The sequence below is a fragment of the Dendrobates tinctorius genome, unplaced genomic scaffold, assembly GCF_039654945.1.
Source record: "Dendrobates tinctorius isolate UK_male_01 unplaced genomic scaffold, ASM3965494v1 ptg000032l, whole genome shotgun sequence".
Taxonomy (NCBI): Eukaryota; Metazoa; Chordata; class Amphibia; order Anura; family Dendrobatidae; genus Dendrobates; species Dendrobates tinctorius.
The window spans coordinates 40,975,168-40,993,964 of record NW_027361700.1 but is presented as its reverse complement, the minus strand read 5'-3'; the positions used below and the strand labels follow the sequence as shown (position 1 = coordinate 40,993,964).

Here is an 18,797-nt window from a genome sequence, read left to right as displayed (position 1 = left end):
TTGCTCTTGAGGAGTGGGACAAAATACCTGTTGAGAGGGGCAGAAGTCTCATTGACAGTTACAGAAATCGTTTGATTGCAGTGATTGTCTCAAAAGGTTGTGCAGCAAAATAGCTAAGGGTACCATCATTTCTGTCCTGGCCTATTTCATGAGTTTTATTTAGTTTTTTTATTCTATGGAAGCATGGTTGAAAAGCAATGTCTGACTTTCATTTGTTAATTTTATAGATTTTTCATTTATTACAGTTAGGTCCATATATATTCGGAGAGAGACATTTTTCTAATTTTGGTTCTAGACATTACCACAATGAATTTTAAACAAAACAATTCAGATGCAGTTGAAGTTCAGACTTTCAGCTTTCATTTGAGGGTGTCCACTAGGGTGACCGCAAAAAATCGATGTCGGAATTTTGTCCGTCTGGACCCCACAAAACGATTCCCCTTTCCAGATATTGAGATAGCCAAAATTTGAGCTCGATCAAACGACGTTAACCCGTGCCGCTCGTCGCTCAAAGTTTGAAAAAAATCCAAAATTGAGGTATTTTAAGATTTAGGTATTTTGCATAGTCTATTAGACTATAAAGAATGTGACAACAACATTGCAGAAATAGCCCTGACCAAATTTTCGAACCATTTGTGGTATTTGAATGCAGAGTTGGTGGGATTATCGTTTTTTGATCCCACCATTACAGACAATGAAAAGTTGTTAATGGCTAATAAATTGCTAAGTAGCACAGATGAACCATCAGAGCACGCTAGGGTTGTAAATCCAAAAGTTAGGAAAGAAAAATTAAAAGAGGTAGGAAGTAACCGACTTTAACGACCTTCTGACAAAAGATGAAGAACAAAAGCAATATGTCCTGCAAGTTGTAAGCAAATGCCGAGCATTATATTCTGACGTTTCAAAAACTACTTTAACAAAAGCTCTAGAATAGATTAGATAACTATGTAAAATTATCAACTCATGTCGGTTAGCGTGCTCTGATGGTTCATCTGTGCTACTGAGCAATTTATTAGCCATTAACAACTTTTCATTGTCTGTAATGGTGGGATCAAAAAACGATAATCCCACCAACTCTGCATTCAAATACCACAAATGGTTCGAAAATTTGGTCAGGGCTATTTCTGCAATGTTGTTGTCACATTCTTTATAGTCTAACAGACTATGCAAAATACCTAAATCTTAAAATACCTCAATTTGGATTTTTTTAAATTTTGAGCGACGAGCGGCACGGGTTAACGTCGTTTGATCGAGCTCAAATTTTGGCTCTCTCAATATCTGGAAAGGGGAATCGTTTTGTGGGGTCCAGACGAACAAGATTCTGACATTTTTTCCCCCCCATATGAGACCCCTAGTGTCCACATTAAAATTGAATGAAGGGTTTAGGAGTTTCAGCTCCTTAACATGTGCCACCCTGTTTATAAAGGGACCCAAAGTTATTGGACAATTGACTCCAAGGCTATTCCATGGACAGGTGTGGGCAATCCCTTCGTTATGTCATTCTCAATTAGGCAGATAAAAGGCCTGGAGTTGATTTGAGGTGTGGTGCTTGCATTTGGAAGGTTTTGCTGTGAAGGAAACAAACGGTCAAAGGAGCTCTCCATGCAGGTGAAACAAGCCATCCTTAAGCTGCAAAAACAGAAAAAACCCATCCGAGAAATTGCTACAACATTAGGAGTGGCAAAATCTACAGTTTGGTACATCCTGAGAAAGAAAGAAAGCACTGGTGAACTCATCATTGCAAAAAGACCTGGGCACCCACGGAAGACAACAGTGGTGGATGATCGCAGAATAATCTCCATGGTGAAGAGAAACCCCTTCACAACAGCCAACCAAGCAAACAACACTCTCCAGGAGGTAGGCGTATCAATATCCAAATCTACCATAAAGAGAAGACTGCATGAAAGTAAATACAGAGGGTTCACTGCAGGGTGCAAGCCACTCATAAGCATCAAGAATCAAAAGGCTGGACTGGACTTTGCTAAAAAGCATCTAAAAAAGCCAGCACAGTTCTGGAAGAACATTCTTTGGACAGATGAAACCAAGATCAACCTCTACCAGAATGATGGAAAGAGAAAAGTATGGCGAAGGCGTGGTACAGCTCATGATCCAAAGCATACCACATCATCTGTAAAACACGGCAGAGGCAGTGTGATGGCTTGGGCATGCATGGCTGCCAGTGGCACTGGGTCACTAGTGTTTATTGATGATGTGACACAGGACAGAAGCAGCCAAATGAATTCTGAGGTATTCAGAGCCATACTGTGCGCTCAGATCCAGCCAAATGCAGCCAAACTGATTGGTCGTCGTTTCATACTACAGATGGACAATGACCCAAAACATAAAGCCAAAGCAACCCAGGAGTTTATTAAAGCAAAGAAGTGGAATATTCTTGAATGGCCAAGTCAGTCACCTGATCTCAACCCAATTGAGCATACGTTTCACATGTTAAAGACTAAACTTCAGACAGAAAGGTCTACAAACAAACAGCAACTGAAAACCACCGCAGTGAAGGCCTGGCAGAGCATCAAAAAGGAGGAAACACAGCGTCTGGTGATGTCCATGAGTTCAAGACTTCAGGCAGTCATTGCCAACAAAGGGTTTTCAACCAAGTACTAGAAATGAACATTTTATTTACAATTATTTAATCTGTCCAATTACTTGTGGTCCCTTTAAAAACAGGGTGGCACATGTTACAGAGCTGAAACTCCTAAACCCTTCATCCAATTTTAATGTGGATACCCTCAAATGAAAGCTGAAAGTCGGAACTTCAACTGCATCTGAATTGTTTTGTTTAAAATTCATTGTGGTAATGTCTAGAACCAAAATTACAAAAATGTTGTCTCTGTCCAAATATATATTGCCCTAACTGTATTACTTTTGGCAGATTCAAGTTATTTCTGTCACTATTGTGGGTTTTTCTGTCATTACACAAGGGGTACCAACAATTTTGACCACATGTGTATTACACTGCAGGTTAAGTGTAGGATGGCGGCCTATGCAAAACACTAATAGCTTAACCCCTTAATGTCCACTGACGTGAACAGTCCGTCATGGGCGGTTGTAACTTACCGCACCAGGACGGACTGCGCACGTCATGGTTTTGAACTGCCACTGCGTGTAAACACCCCCGTGATGTGCCTAAACAGTGGAAACCCCTCAATTCTAACTCCAACCCTAACCCCAACACACCCCTAACCCCAACACATCCCTAACCCTAATCCCAACCCCAATTCCAACCCCAACCCCAATTCCAACCCTAACCCCAATTCCAACCCTAACCCCAATTCCAACCCTAACCCTAATGGAAAAATAAAAATAAAATTAATTTCTTTATTTTATTATTTGTTCCTGCCTATGGAGGTAATAAAGGGGGGATTTATATACTTTTCATTCTATTTTGATCACTATGAGTTTAGGGGGAAGGGGGAGGGGAGGAGATGATGACGGCGGCGTAGCCAAGTGGGGGCGAAGCCACGTCCCCTGTGGTGAAGAACAAAGCCCCCTGTATCTGCGGGTCGGGTGACCTTTTAGTGACCCCAGTCACCCGACCTGCAGGGGGGGGGCTTTGAAGTCATGAAGCCACATAGGCGTCACTGGTCAGATAGGCACAGGTTTTCATGACGCCTATGTGGCGTCATTGGTCGGGAAGGGGTTAACCTACAAAATGGCTTGGTCGTTAAATCTGTCAGAACGGAAGCCCCCTTTATGAAGTCTATATACCCCAAGAAGACATAAGGAGGTAGACCCCAACCCTATGAATAAAATGGCCATTTATGAATGTAGCGCTCAGCATTCAATCCTTTGGGAGTTATAGAAAGTAACAACACGCAGCAATAATGATCAGGGGTTGCAAAGTAAGGACACCCTCCGCCCCCTACACACACACCTGTCAAGATATTTATGGCTTATCCCTTAAAAAGAATCTTCCAGGTATTGGTTGCTCTTTGAATTTCTAGATTTGTATATGGAAGCTAAACCCCATCTACCTCCCCACCAGAACGACAATAAGCAGATAAATCCCCCTCCCCTGCTCATCAGCCTGCACTCAGGATATGCCTAGTAATATGCTAAACCCACATGCGGCCATATTTCTTGTCAATTCTCTCTATAAAATGACTAAAGCACCAGCTGCAAACAGCTCCCATTTCAATGAAAATTATATTTTTATGGCAAAAAGCGCAAATACACAGGTGCAACATTATACAGCTCTGGGAACAACATTCAATGGGATTTCTAGGATTAAACAAAAAAAGTGTAAGGAAAAAAATGTCATTGCTTATTTGTATTGCAGTCTTAGGCTAGTTTCACATTAGCGTTTACGGCCGCAGCATCGGGCTGCGCACGGCCGCCGCTAAGCCCCGCCCCTGCCACGCCTCCGCCGGTAGCTCCGCCTACGGACGCATGACGCTGCATGCGTCCCCTATCTTTAGCACTGGGGACACAGGCCGTGCGCAGTATGCATTTGGCGGCGCATGCGTCCTTTTGACGCTGCGCCAACCAGCGCCAAACGCAACAGGTTGCAATTTGGTGCACTCGGCGCAGTGTCAAAAGGACGCATGCGCCGCCAAACGCATACTGCGCACGGCCTGCGTCCCCAGTGCTAAAGATAGGGGACGCAGGACACATGCAGCGTCATGCGTCCGTAGGCGGAGCTACCGGCGGGGGCGGTGCTTAGCTGCGGCCGTAAACGCTAATGTGAAACTAGCCTAAGGCATGTTTCACACTTACGTTTTTCTTGTCAGTAGTCATCCGCCAAAAAGGCGGAGAACGGATCCGTAGCCATGGAAACACCAACGGGAGCCGCCGGACCGTTGGTGCGCCAGGATCCGCCGACCGGGGACAGTTAAAGGAACCGCGCTGAAAAAATACTGCCAATGTAGCTGGATCCGAGAGCGGGCAATTCGCGGTGTCAAGGGAGAGGGAGAGAGAGAGGGGGAGAGAGAGAGAGAGAGAGAGAGAGAGAGAGAGAGAGAGAGAGAGAGAGAGAGAGAGAGGGGGGGAAGAGAGAGAGGGAGAGAGAGAGAGAGAGAGAGAGAGGGGGAGGGAGAGAGAGAGAGAGAGAGAGAGAGGGGGAGGGAGAGAGAGAGAGAGAGAGAGAGAGAGAGGGAGGGAGAGAGAGAGAGAGAGAGAGGGGGAGGGAGAGAGAGAGAGAGAGAGAGAGAGAGAGAGAGAGGGGGAGGGAGAGAGAGAGAGGGGGAGGGAGAGAGAGAGAGGGGGAGGGAGAGAGAGAGAGGGGGAGGGAGAGAGAGAGAGGGGGAGGGAGAGAGAGGGGGAGGGAGAGGGAGGGAAAGAGAGGGAGGGAAAGAGAGAGGGAGGGAAAGAGAGAGGGAGAGGGAGGGAAAGAGAGAGGGAGAGGAAGGGAAAGAGAGAGGGAGAGGGAGGGAAAGAGAGAGGGAGAGGGAGGGAAAGAGAGAGGGAGAGGGAGAGGGAGAGAGAGAGGGAGAGGGAGAGAGAGAGAGACACACCGGTGAGTAGCATAAATGCGGATCCGACGTTGCATTGTCCGTCCAGTGATGTCAGCGGACCCCAAAATTTGGGCGGATCCGCAAAATATCGGATCCAGCGGATGAACATCCGTCAAGATCCGCCGATAATGCAAGTCTATGGGGGAAAAACGGATCCGCCAAGAAAAATGGCGGATCCGTTTTTTTTTCCAAATCGGCGGATCTTGACTGATGCTGACAAATGGATGTGTGAAACAGGCCTTATAGAAAGTTGCAACCATCTTCAAATACTTCATAAGGGAAAGAGCGCCACTCTTGTCTACAGGTTGCATCTGGTAATGCAGCTCAGTCCCCTTAATGGGAATGTGTCACCTTTTTTGGCCTTTCAGCTGCCGGCATAGACATCGGGGGCTTATCTACATTCTGTAATGCTGTAGATAAGCCCCCGATGTAACCTGAAAGAGAAGAAAAACACGTTATATTATACTCACCGAGGTGGGCAGTCCGGTCCAGTCCGACACCTCCCTTCTTCATGCGATGTCGTCCTCTTCTCCCGTCCTGTAATGGCTCCGGTGCAGGAGCACTGCTCTGCCCTGTTGAGGGCAGAGCAGAGTCCTGCAGTGCGCAGGCGTCGGGAGAGGTCTGGCACCTGCACACTGCAGAATTCTGCTCTGCCCTCAACAGGGCAGAGCAATACGCCTACGCCGGAGCCATTTCAGGACGGGAAAAGAGGACGTCATCACATGAAGAAGGGAGGCACCGGACGGAAGGCGACACCCATCGGACTGGACCGCCCACCTCTGTGAGTATAATTTTGCGTGTTTTTCTTCTCTTTCAGGTTACATCGGGGGCTTATCTACAGCATTTCAGGATGCTGTAGATAAGCCCCCGATGTCTATGCCGGCAGCTAATAGGGCAAAAAAAAAGGGTGACAGATTCCCTTTAAGGGGCTTCTGATTAAATAGCTGATTTTGCCAGGAGAAACCAAATGAAGTATTATATGGCAGCTATTCAGATATAGAAAAACAGCTCGAGTCAACCAGGGGTCTCAAAGAGAAACCAAAAGGCAAGGGGTTGCTTCCACATGACCCAATTGATGATAGGAATAGGGTTTATTTTAATCCCTTTGACTTGAATGGAGTGAGCTGCAATACCAGACACAGCCTGTGGAGAGGAATGGCGCTATTTTGGGGGAAAAAAAAAAATTTTTTTAAAAAAATTAAAATTTGAGACAACTCTCAATTTTTAAAGTCTAGCATTTTTTTTTTTTATGTGTGCTGGTGCAAGACACGCAACATTTTGCAGCAATACAAGCAGTTTTATGCCAGAAAAGTGGTGTAAACCATCTGATGAATCGGGGCCCATGTCTTTCTCTTTCTGAGGCGGTAGAAGGTTTGTCACAGCTGGTAAAACCACTTTGCCAACACTTTCCGTACATTATCGCTATTCCCCCTGGATTGAAACCCAAGAGGAAAACTGAGAAAACACTGAGAACACAAACACTCCTCAAATGAAAAAACCTTCTCCCATTACAAAAGCTGCAAACTGGCAACAGCGAGAGTCACAAAGGCAGTCCATCACTTGCCACTATGGCACCTAGGAAAGTTGGGTGCCAGCAACTGCATAAGCTGCCATGGTTGTCGCTCACTTTTCAGAAAACGGTGACATGCAAGTACTGATCTGATATCGATGGCGGAGAGATCGTTCAATCCCTTCAGTGCGCCAATGACAAGACTAAACTAACCAACCAGAAGACAAGAACTTTTATTAAAGGGAGTCTGTCACCTATTTTTTCGTATATAAGATGCGGCCACCGCCATTAGGGGCTTATCTACAGCATTCTGTAATGCTGTAGATAAGCCCCCGATGTAACCTGAAAGATAAGAAAAACGAGTTATATTATACGCACCAGGGGGTGGTCCGGTCCGATGGGTGTCGCGGTCGGGTCCGGCGCCTCTCATCTTCTAGCGATGATGTCCTCTTCTTTGCTTCCCGTCGTGGCTCAGACGCAGGCGCACTGCTCTGCCCTGTTGAACGCAGAGCAGAGTACTGCTGCAGTGCGCAGGCGCCAGGAAAGGTCAGAGGGGTCCGGTGCCTGCACACTACAGTACTCTGCCCTCAACAGGGCAGAGCAGTGCGACTAAGCTGGAGCCGCGACAAAGCGAAGAAGAGGACGTCATCGCTAGAAGATGGGAGGCGCTGGACCGGACAGAGACACCCATCGGACCAGGACCACCCCTGGGTGAGTATAATATAACTCGTTTTTTTTTTCCTTTCGCATGAAAACCTGGCACTGCCGCCGGCACTCAGACAGGAGCGTGCGGCTACATGCATTTCTATGCAGCGGCACACTAGGGTCCCAGTGCCGGCGGCAATGCCAGGCTTTCATGCGAGAGACTCGCATGAGAATCGTGCGAGTCTCTCGCAAGTGAGTATGAGCACTAAAGTCCACACTACCAATAATGCTGATATACCAATACATGCGAGGAAATTAGAGAATGGGGGAGGGGAATACATATTGTTTCGCCTTCTACCTTTAAATCCCAATCATCTGTCATAATGGCTTGGTCACCATTGTGTTGCTCTCTATTATCACCATGTGCATGAAGTTTGTATACTTCTCCTTCCTGTGGGTCCGAGTCTTCCACCCTCAGACTAAAAACTGCTTGTAGGTCAATCGGTGTCCCTTTAAGCTGGCCCCAGTCTGTTTGTGTGAGAGTGTAGGTGGGCCACATATGAGAAACTTCACCAGTGTTAAGGCCCCGTCTCACATAGCGAGATCGTTAGCGAGATCGCTGAAACATCACAGATTTTGTGACGCAACAGCGACCTCGCTACATGTGACACATAGCAACGATCAGGCCCCAGCTGAAATCTCGCTGATCATGCTCGAATATCCTGGGCCATTTTTTGATTGCTGGTGTCCCGCTGGCCAGCATGCATTTTTGTGTTTGACGCCAACGAGCGACCTCGTTGGCGACGCAGAACACAGGGACGCAGCGTGAGTCATCAGAATAGCTGCTGTGTGACAAGGTCCCAACGACCGCCGAGATCGTAATACGGATCGCTGGATCGTTGCTGCGTCGCTGAGTAGATCTGTCTGTTTGACAGCTTACTAGCGACCATTTAGCGACGTACCAGCGATCCTTACCAGGTCATATCGTTGTCGGCATCGCTGGTGCTCACGTAGTGTAACAGTACCCTTAGATTGGCCATAAATGTACAAGTGATAGCGGTCATTCGTTACATTATCTCCGTCCTGATTGGGTCACCTTGTCGCAGTGGGATGGCTTTTACACCGTTTTGATCAAAAAATATTGATAACTAAGTCTAACAAACAGCCAATCCCTGCATGTGTTGAGGATGCCGAACAGCTGCGAGACATGTAGCTGCGAGGTCTCAAACATATTTTTCAAACACACCGGACACTCGGTTAGCACCCGAGCATCCTGGGATAACACCTTATCCAAGCACATATGCTCATCACTAGTTGTCACAGAGACTGAAAAGCAATCATCTCTATACCGATACACATGTGCCTTTCAGGTTTCTTGGAAAGCTGGGTCCTGACTCTGATAGAGGCTGACACTTTAATTCTTTTGGAAAAAGACAATTTCTAAGCCTTCCACTCTTATAATGAATTACCTATAAACAACAATGGGCGACATTTAGATATTTTACTGCTGCAGTTCCTATCAGTTCTTCTCGCACTTACTTCTAACAATGATGGAATAATTTATCACTGCATGGATTTAATTAGAAGGAAATCAGACGGCAACCTATCAGACACCAGGGAAAACTGTGGACGCGTTCTTAAAAAACCAGCAAAACTCTGCAGTCAGGACTTTATCACTGGGTTATATGGACTGATCATGATATTAAAGGGATGGTTCTGTGTGTATTCCTATATTTAGGACTTTCCTAGTAGCTGCTCTCTGATCCATCATCTGCAATCCTTAGACACATTGTATTACTGTGCTGGTGACAAGTTGGATTATCAAATGCCGGATTAAAGAAATGTCCCTGAATATAACGAATAAGGCCTGGGCTGAGTATTGATTTCCTCTGTCTTCATGGATGAGGGATGTCTCCTTCAGCTACAGTTCTAGATTATCACCATGATATATGCTCAATAAAAGGAGGAATTTATTCATCTGAGGCCGGCTTCATTCTTGATCCATGTGCAGACTGCAAGGTCTGGACCAGCCATGGATCTCCAGACCCAAATTCATCAGGCCGTAGACATGCCAAGAATTAAAGACACGTGAAACTTATCTTTAATCGTTTGGACAGAAGGTGTAAAGTGTATAAATATTTCTCAAATATTAATGGATATATCTACAGGACTAAGCTGATGGATACAACTTCCACTGGTCAAGAATGAACAGAGATTTCTCATAGAAGTGAATGGAGGGAATCACGGATACACACAGCAACCTCTCAATTGACTTTCCACCTGACTGCAGAGATTACTGCTAGATCATGTTTTATATATGGCGGTTTAGAGGGTAAATCCAGCAGATCCACCTATCCTGGCATAGCTACATATGAGGATATCACACTGGTGACTTCTAAGATCTCCGATCATCATTTATTGCAGAATAAAAGGCTTTGGTGTCTTGTACACCCCATTTTGTGGCTTCCTAAGGGTTTCTGTTACCAGAAATCTGACAAACTTCTTATCCAAAATCAATTCAAATCAATGGCAGTGTGTGAGATTCCCTGTACTAGAAATCTCTGCGCAGCGCCAAAGGGGTATATACTCTGTCAAGTGCACCTTTAGGTGAAAATTAATTAGGGTTTCTTTATGTCAAGTAAGTGATATCAGAAAACATTTTAAAAGGAGTTCCCCTTTAAGACTGTATGTTATTCTAAACTCGGCTGAGACACACGTTATACATAGGACCACGGCACATATAATACACCGACCTGCAAGGATGGCTTTGTGCGCCTGAAATTCCTGGCCGGCCACACACAGGCAGCAGTCTGTAAAGCGAGAGTTCTCCCATAACCCTCCCAGCTCATCAGCCAGACGACATTCTGGTACTTTCACCATGTTCATTGTGTTCTGACCAGAAATGTTGACAGAATCCTGAACCACGCTGACCTAGGGGATGAAACACGGGTTACATCATTATTCAAGCACGCCATAATGAAGAAGTCAAGCAACCGTCTAATATTCCGAACATTGTGGTCCAATAGGCCGCTATTTTCAAGATCTCTGCTTGCGGTCAGTGAATAGTATCATTTACAGCTGTACTAATAATCAGAGCATTACAGCAAAGCCTTCAACTTCATTTACGATTATCGTCACCGGACTGAACTCATAGCCGCCAAAATGGCTAGCTATTAGTCCAATGCATTACTAATTGGGGATGTCTGATCGTTGGGACCTTCAATGATCCTCTACCGAGTCCCGTCTATAGTGCACATGCTCGACCGCCGCTTCATTCATGGTCTATGAACCTGACAGATAGAGGAGCGCTGTCCTCAGCTTTCTCCAGCAGTCCCATAGAGTTATTAGCTTACTATCTTCGGAATGATCCTTTAAATACAATTGTATCTAATCTAGGCATTCATCTGAGAGTTAAAGAGCCAGGACATTGTAACCATCAGGACAGGAGATACATTTTTGCAGACATTATACACACAGTTTTCAGCTTCTGAGTCTAAACACAAAATTTACTCTTAAGTAACAGCAGAGATCTTGAGAAGGCCAAAGGATCAAAAGACAAAATATATTAGATTGAGTTTCTTTTACAATGCTTAAAAGAAGATCTATAGTTTTAATTTGTATTTCATAAATCAATAGTACATATTAAAAAGTTTCTTATTTTCATGTATCTCAGAGAAATCTGCTTCTTTCAATGCCACGACTGATCATTCAAGGGTAAAATCTGTATTAAGTGAAGACAGAACTTCCCATTACTGAGATAGGAGATGACAGTTGGTGCTTATTAAAGTCTATGGAGAGCAGGGAGAAGGAGCTATAGGCAAACACATTCTGCTGCCAGTTCTCCTGAGACGATGATTACAGTTCTGCATAGAAATTTATAAATACCAGCTGTCATCTACGATACAGGAAAGATATATATCTTTGTATCGTGTTAGCCAGTAGATATAAAAATATTCAGAATTGAGAGTCCTCGGTGGTTGATACCTTTTAATGGCTAACTGCAAGGATGGTAACACATTGCAAGCTTTCGAGACTACTCAGGTCCCTTCATCAGGCTGCACTAATACAAAATCTGAAGAATCACATATTTATACACAACACAGCACAGAAATAATATCTGTGCTGTGTTGTGTATAAATATGTGATTCTTCAGATTTTGCTTTATTCTATGCCTGATGAAGAGACCTGAGTAGTCTGGAAAGCTTCCAATGTGTTACCATCCTTGCAGTTAGCCATTAAAAGGTATCAACCACTGAGGACTCTCAATTCTGAATATTTAACTGTCATCTAAGTAGAAGGAAAATCTCTATTCACCGAAAATAGATATAGCCATCCATTGAGAATTTTGAGATTGAATAGTTAATGCAGAGGGAGAAAGAAGCGGATTTCTCTGATAATATATAAAATAAAGTTTCTTATTTTCACATGTACTATTGTTTTTTAAAATTAAAATGAGGGTCACCCTTTAAGTAACATTTGCATAAAATGAAGAACCCTTAAAAGAGGTTATTCACTTCAGACAATCCCTTATTAGAAAAGTGTCTTGACAGTATGCACATATTGGGTGGCCCTTATTTTGAGAACCCCAAGCTGTTAGTCTGAGGGGGGAACCTGTTGCTCAATTCTCCTGTAGTGACACTATACACAAAATGAGGAATCACTTGATGTGCTCCCACTATATTACAGACTTCACTCCCGTTTAACTGAAAGTATCCTCCATTTAAAGGGAATCTGTCACCCCTTTTTAGTGATATCATCTAAAGATATCACCCATTTGTGCGCCCCATAAGGATTCTTTTAGGATTTTTTATTCTCCACGACCCCGCACCTTTGATGCAAAAATACCTTTGTTATGTTGGTGAAGAGGTATGCAAATCGCCGCGGTCTGGTCCGATGGGTGTGGCTTAGTCAGCTTCTCTCCCCCCTTCCTCGGCTTGCTGAGCGTAATCTTCATCTGTGAATATCACAGATGTTATTTGCAGCGCTTGCGCATTTAAAGAGGCCTCTGGCGCCTGCGCAGTATGCTTTGCCCAACTGTGGGCGAAGCATATAAGCGGTACTGCACATGCGCTGGAATTTTCCAGCGTGGTCTATGCCTCAGAAGTGTGTCCTGCATGTGAAGACTTCCGGGGCATAGACCGTGCTGGAAAATTCCGGCGCACGTGCAGTACCGCTTATATGCTTCGCCCACAGTTGGGCAAAGAATACTGCGCAGCACCAGAGGCCTCTTTGAATGCGCAAGCGCGGCAAACGACATTATCTGTGATATTCACAGATGAAGATTACACTCAGCAAGCCGAGGAGGGGGGGGAAGCCGACTAAGCCACGCCCATTGGACCGGACCGCACCGCAGCGATTTGCATACCTCTTCACCAACATAACAAAGGTATTTTTGCATCAAAGGTGCGGGGTCGGGGGGAATAAAAAATCCTAAAAGAATCCTTATGGGACGCACAATTGGGTGACATCTTTACATGACATCACTAAAAAGGGGTGACAGATTCCCTTTAAAGGGAAATCTGTCAGCAGGATTTTGATACCTCATCTGAGAGCAGCCGGATGTAGTCAAAGAGAAGTTGAATCCAACGATGTACCACTTAGATTACTGGGTGCAGCAGTTCTCACACAGAGCTTTTAGATTTAGAATAAAGCAGAGCTGAGGAAGCTAACCCCGCCCACACCAGGTTCTCTGTGTACAGAGTCCATAGACAGTGAGTTACTTATCACGAGGGGGCGGAGTCGGACTACTCTGGCAATGTTAATCTCTCAGAGATAAATCCTTCACAGTTAGTATACAGGAGCACACACTTTGACAAGTGACACATCCCTGGATTATAAGGTTTCCGCCTCCATCTCCTGCTGTCTTCAGACTGCAATGCAGAAACCTGCTGAAAGATTCCCTTTAAGGGTCCGTGCTTAGCACAATTTCATACCTCGCAAAATAGCGTCAATTTGTCATCAGGGAGCAAACCATTGGCTTCGTCAAGCAAGAAATCTCTACGAATAAACTTCTTAAAACCCCAGTCCTTCCCCTGGACAAAGCGGTACGCCCGCTGACTCTCTGGAAGAGAACACATGACAGTATGGTCACATCAAGGTGCGGGCAGAATGACAAGGAGAAAAGGGAGAGGACATCAAAATCACATACCCATTGCCTTGGTCTCTTCTCCTTTAGCATTGAGGATGGAAAATTTAAATTTGGCGCGCACTTCACTCTTTGGACAACTGACTAGAAGCAGATAGAGCGATAAATAGTCCTTACTTTCTTCATCCAAACCTTTCGGATTGACTCGTAGGCACCTGTAAATAAGAGGAGACAACGTTAACATACTTCAAGGAACATTAATAAGTAATCTATATTTAATACAACAAGCGGGGTACCTTGGCCTGACCACCAATAATCATACCCGAGTGCTGTCTTAAACTCCAGAAAATCCCTTTAACTCCCCCCCCTTGTAGACTGGACCAATTTGGACTTGAGAACCAGAATAATTTTTCTATCTTCTTCTTTTTGCATTCCAGCTGTTTGATATCTCCGTAGTTGTATGCCATTTTTGTGGGGAATATATGGGTGAGAACATCATTTTAAAAAGTAACTAAACATTTGTAACATTTATGCTAATTTCTTTGGCTTAACTACAAGCAGATCGATAATGGTCGGGGGCCTGAGAACCCCCACCTATTGCCAAAAAACATCAAAAAGGGATGCAGTTCAGGAGGCAGCAGCAACAGCTCCTGCCCGGACGCACTCACAGCACAGAGTACCATCTATAGTAAGCATGGGCTAAATGCCTCCTGAGCTGGGCACTTAAATAGAAAGGAGGGAGATTGAGTGATCAGAGGGGGTCTAAGGATCTGGACCACCACTGATCTGCTTACAATATGAAAGAACATTAGAAAGGTTCAGTTACTCTTCAACTTAGAGGAATGCAGTTCTGCTGCATGTTTTTTTTTCTATTTTTATGGCTTACACTGGTTATTTAAATATTAAAAAAGATTCTATAATTTTATTCTACAATCATGACGATACCAGACACAGGCATCTTATTCAAGATTTTGGGACTAAAAGTTATTTGTAGATATGGACCTCGTATACATTATTGGTATTTCATGTAATGTGACCAAAGTGCACCTCACTCCATCACTCCCTTGTGATTGCAGGATTCACAGGAGTTAAAAGGCGGGGATCAGAGGGTTACATGACAGTCACTGTCCCCCTCTCGATTACATGGGCACAGCATGAGTGACAAGTATGCGCATCTGGATAAAGAAATGGATCTCACTGCCACTCAGCATATATATCCATACATCTACCCCTCAGGATGTAATAGGAGAGACCCAAGAGAGCATGAATCCCATAATTGTTTCATACACTAACACTAAAAAGCTCCTTTTTTTCCATCAGTGATACAGATAATTTTACATTATGTCTGCTTTTATAGAGCTATAAATTCCGCAGCGCTTTACAGGCATCATCACTGCAGTCCCCATTGGGGCTCACAATCTAGATTCCCTATCAGTATGACTATGGAGAGTTGGAGGAAACCGGAGAACCCGGAGGAAACCCACCCAAACTCCTTGTAGATGTTCACCCTGGTGGGATTTGAACCCAGTTCTGCAAGGCAAAAACGCTGATCACAGAGCCACCATGCTGCCCGCTTAAAAGATCATTTAAGGAATGGTAATTTATGGAATTCCTGGATGTCCGTTACTGCAGAATCTTCAAAAATGCAAAAAAAGCCGTGCTCTTACCATTTTAATTTATCATTAGCTCCGGATGAGAACGTGGAGCTTTTTATCACCTCGCCCATCTCCTCCCGGCAGAAGCTGAAATTATTGATTGTCCACATGTATGAAAACTTCACAACTTTTATCTGCGGTGAGAAATACAAGAGGACAATTACCATCCTTAGACTGTGGATCCGCAGTCTGAGACACTTTTCATTAAATGGTTGGTAGAAGAAGGTACGGTAACTCACCTGAGTATAACACCAGCTTTCAGCCACGGGACCACTGGACATCTCAGCCGGGGGAGGGGGACTTGGAACTCGCGACATCGCCAGCTTGAAGGCGTTTGTGAAGCGGAGGAAGGAGCCCGAAGGGCCTTCTCCTGAGGAAACAAAGAATCTTTAGGGCTAATCCATGTGGCCATAAATCGGTTTTCTACAGACTTGGGATACGGCACACGTTATGGGGGATATTTCTTTCTGTATACCAGAACACACTGTGCAGTAATACAGAGGCCTTAAAGGGGTTGTAGTGCACCTCTCATTTCCACATTGGTAGATGATAGGCACCACACGTCAGGAAGGTCAGTGGATAGGGCTGCTATTGGACATGTGCCATCTTTCAGCACATAATGTGGAAAAGCGGGGTGCAACACAATGTCCGTGACGTGTACCTAAAAGTATACAGAACTCCTGCCATTGGGTTCTCCTCTGGAGTAGCAACCACCATTGATGAAGGTGTTGTAATGCTCTGCGGAGGATTGTCATGTTTAGTCATCTCTTCACAGAAGAAGTGAAGGCAAACAACAGAGTGCATTAAACGCCATGATCTTAAAGGGGTCATTCGGCTGTGCTCACTTCTATACTGGGAGGAGAGTGGGGCCAGTGACGGGCCGTCTAGCTTGCATCTGTCGTGTTCTAATGAATATGTGTGATGTTGCCCCACACCTCCTGATACACATGAACCCTTCGAACCTCTCAAATGAAGGGGTGCAGCGCTGAGGCACAGTTCCTCCATTCAAGGCATCATTAGGTGATTCAGCACCTCAAGTATTTAGCCCCCTTACACCTAACATTAAGCAGGGCTGTCCTTTACCCCTCACTTCTGTATTTCGATGCACGAGGTGGGGATTACGTGGCAGATAGTAGCAGGTCTTGTTCACATCCGGTCAGGTATCATCTACCTGTCCTACCAATGAGAACAGGACACGGGATTGTTAACCGCTGCCTGCCTGCAAGACCTAATGTTGCTGGTGCTTCACACCTCCCAACACACAGGTGGTGACGAGCCCCTTTAACTTACCTTTCAACACCGTAGAAAACTCAGAGCAGTCGCCAAATAAGCAATTGTTGACGATTAAATTCCAACCCAAATCTTTGATCAAAGTAACCTAAAAAACAAAACAGAGTTAGTAAATCTCATATTAAGATGTAGGCAGGCGCCACACACTGAGCGCAGGCACCACTGTAACAGCAAGGAATGGTGTCGTTACGACCTACCAATGGCCTGCGTGCCCCCAATCCCTGACTGCGTTCCCCCCACCCCGACCCCTGCAACTTTGCAAGCAGGACATGTGGGCTGGACATGGTCCAACACATCAAATGACGATCTATCACTAGGAGGAGGCGCTGCAGGGATTATGATGGACGCCAATCAGAACGATCAACAACTTGGATGATTAAACATTATAGAAATTAGAATAAAAAGGCGAAACTGAAAAAATAAGGAAGGGAAAGTGACAATTGTGGAGGAAATGGGTCCGGCGATCACACGCGACACGCAGGGATGCCCACATCCGTCCGCCCCTATATACCACACATCAGGGGTATATACTGTCACCAGTGACACACACACAGCACTCAGCCACTCTACCTCTGTCCTGACAGTATTAGCTCAGTGCTGACCACCCACAGGAAGTCTTCTTTCCATGTATTAAGCAGCTGTCAGTTCCTGGTTCGTAGCCCCTCCCCTTTCAGGTTCCCAGGGGCCCCAACACACTCCTCTTCGAGCTACGCGGTACCAATACCCCGGTAATAGGCAGCTTCCCCTAGTGACCACCGCTCAACAGCCCCTAGAGCCTCACCAGGCAGGGCAGCTCATAATGTAGCAGCATATGGGGAGCAACGAATGCTCACTATCTGGCAAGAGAGAAACCCTGCAGCGCTGCACTGCGCAAGCGTAAGACGAAAGGCGTTAATGCGCCTGCGCATACGACCATCGCTCTTTCCTCCATATGGGAAATAGTAGACGCTACGCAAGCGCAGTTCAAGCTCAAGGGGATGGCAAACCGCGCCTGCGCAGTTGGACCTCTAAAGGCGCATGCGTGACACCGTATGGAGATGTAAACGGCACATGCGCAATACGAGGACATAAGGAGGCACCTACCGATAACCAAGCTTTAGTTAAAAATCCTAGTTATGAAACCGAACGTGAGCGACCAGTAAAGCCGTCGGCTGACGAAGGCTCTCCGCACAGCGAGCACCACATAATAGAAGGGACGTAGCACCCTCGTGACGTCAGCGCGCATCCTGGACGGCCCGCAATGAGTAGCTGCGCATGCGCTGCAACTGCTCAGGGGTTTTTAAAATTTTTTTTAAAGGAGCCAGAGTAAGGCCTCTTTCACACATCAGTTTTTGCCTTCAGGCGCGATCCGGCTTTTTTTTTGTAAAACCGGATCCGGCAAAATGCAATGCCGGATCCAGTTTTTCCCCATTGACTTGCATTAGCGCCGGATCGCGCCGGATGGCATTGCGTTTCATCCGTTTTTTGCCGGATCCGGCTACTTGTCTCATTCCGGCATCTGGAAAAAACGGCTACTGTAACGTTTTTTGTCTCCGGCGAAAAAGCCGAAAGCGCCGGATTCGGCGCTTCCAGCTTTTTGCTACAATGAAAGTCTATGGGCGCCGGAATGCGCCGGATCCAGAAAAAGACGGATCCAGCCACCGGATCCGTTTTTTTAAGTCTGCGCATGCTCAGATCCAATTGGCCAGCCCCCAGGAAACAGATATAACCTGCTAGACGGATCCAGCAAAAAAACGGATCCGTTTCTACAGTTCTCCAAAATTTATGCCGGATCCGTTTTTTCTAAAAATAGCCGGATCCTGCCTGACGGCAAAAAACTGATGTGTGAAAGTAGCCTAAGGCTACTTTCACACTTCAGCTTTTTGCCGTCAGTTGTAATCCGGCAAAGATTAAAAAAACGGATCCGTTTCCGTCACCAATGTCTGAAATTTAAAGTAATAGGACTCTGTAGAGAGAGAGAGAGAGAGACAAAAAACGTTACATGTAATGTTTTTTTCCAGACGCCGCACCGTCACTTTTGCACCATCACTTTTTGCCGAAGCCAGATGCGCCGCGTGTCCATGCGGTGCCAATGTAAGTCAATCGGGAAAAAACGGATCCGGCGAGACACATCGCCGGATCCGGTTTTTAGAGTTTTCGTCGCA

At 45.5% G+C, this 18,797-nt stretch overlaps 1 protein-coding gene across 3 annotated transcripts in view; it reads right to left on the bottom strand.

Moving 5' to 3' along the window:
• SPOP (speckle type BTB/POZ protein) overlaps positions 1-17,875 on the bottom strand; it is a 63,965-nt gene extending 46,090 nt beyond the window's left edge. The window contains exons 1-7 of one of the 3 annotated variants that reach the window (XM_073572829.1): positions 17,737-17,875; positions 16,654-16,741; positions 15,603-15,733; positions 15,376-15,497; positions 13,772-13,923; positions 13,557-13,684; positions 10,377-10,554 (exon numbers count right to left, since the gene is read on the bottom strand). In XM_073572829.1, coding sequence (XP_073428930.1) covers positions 10,377-10,554; positions 13,557-13,684; positions 13,772-13,923; positions 15,376-15,497; positions 15,603-15,680 — 658 coding nt within the window. In that variant the 5' untranslated portion in view covers positions 15,681-15,733; positions 16,654-16,741; positions 17,737-17,875. Of the gene's footprint in view, positions 1-10,376; positions 10,555-13,556; positions 13,685-13,771; positions 13,924-15,375; positions 15,498-15,602; positions 15,734-16,653; positions 16,742-17,223; positions 17,589-17,736 lie in introns of those variants that run through there. The other 2 variants (XM_073572827.1, XM_073572828.1) reach the window with 2 other exon arrangements.
• Positions 17,876-18,797: the final 922 nt, after the last annotated feature.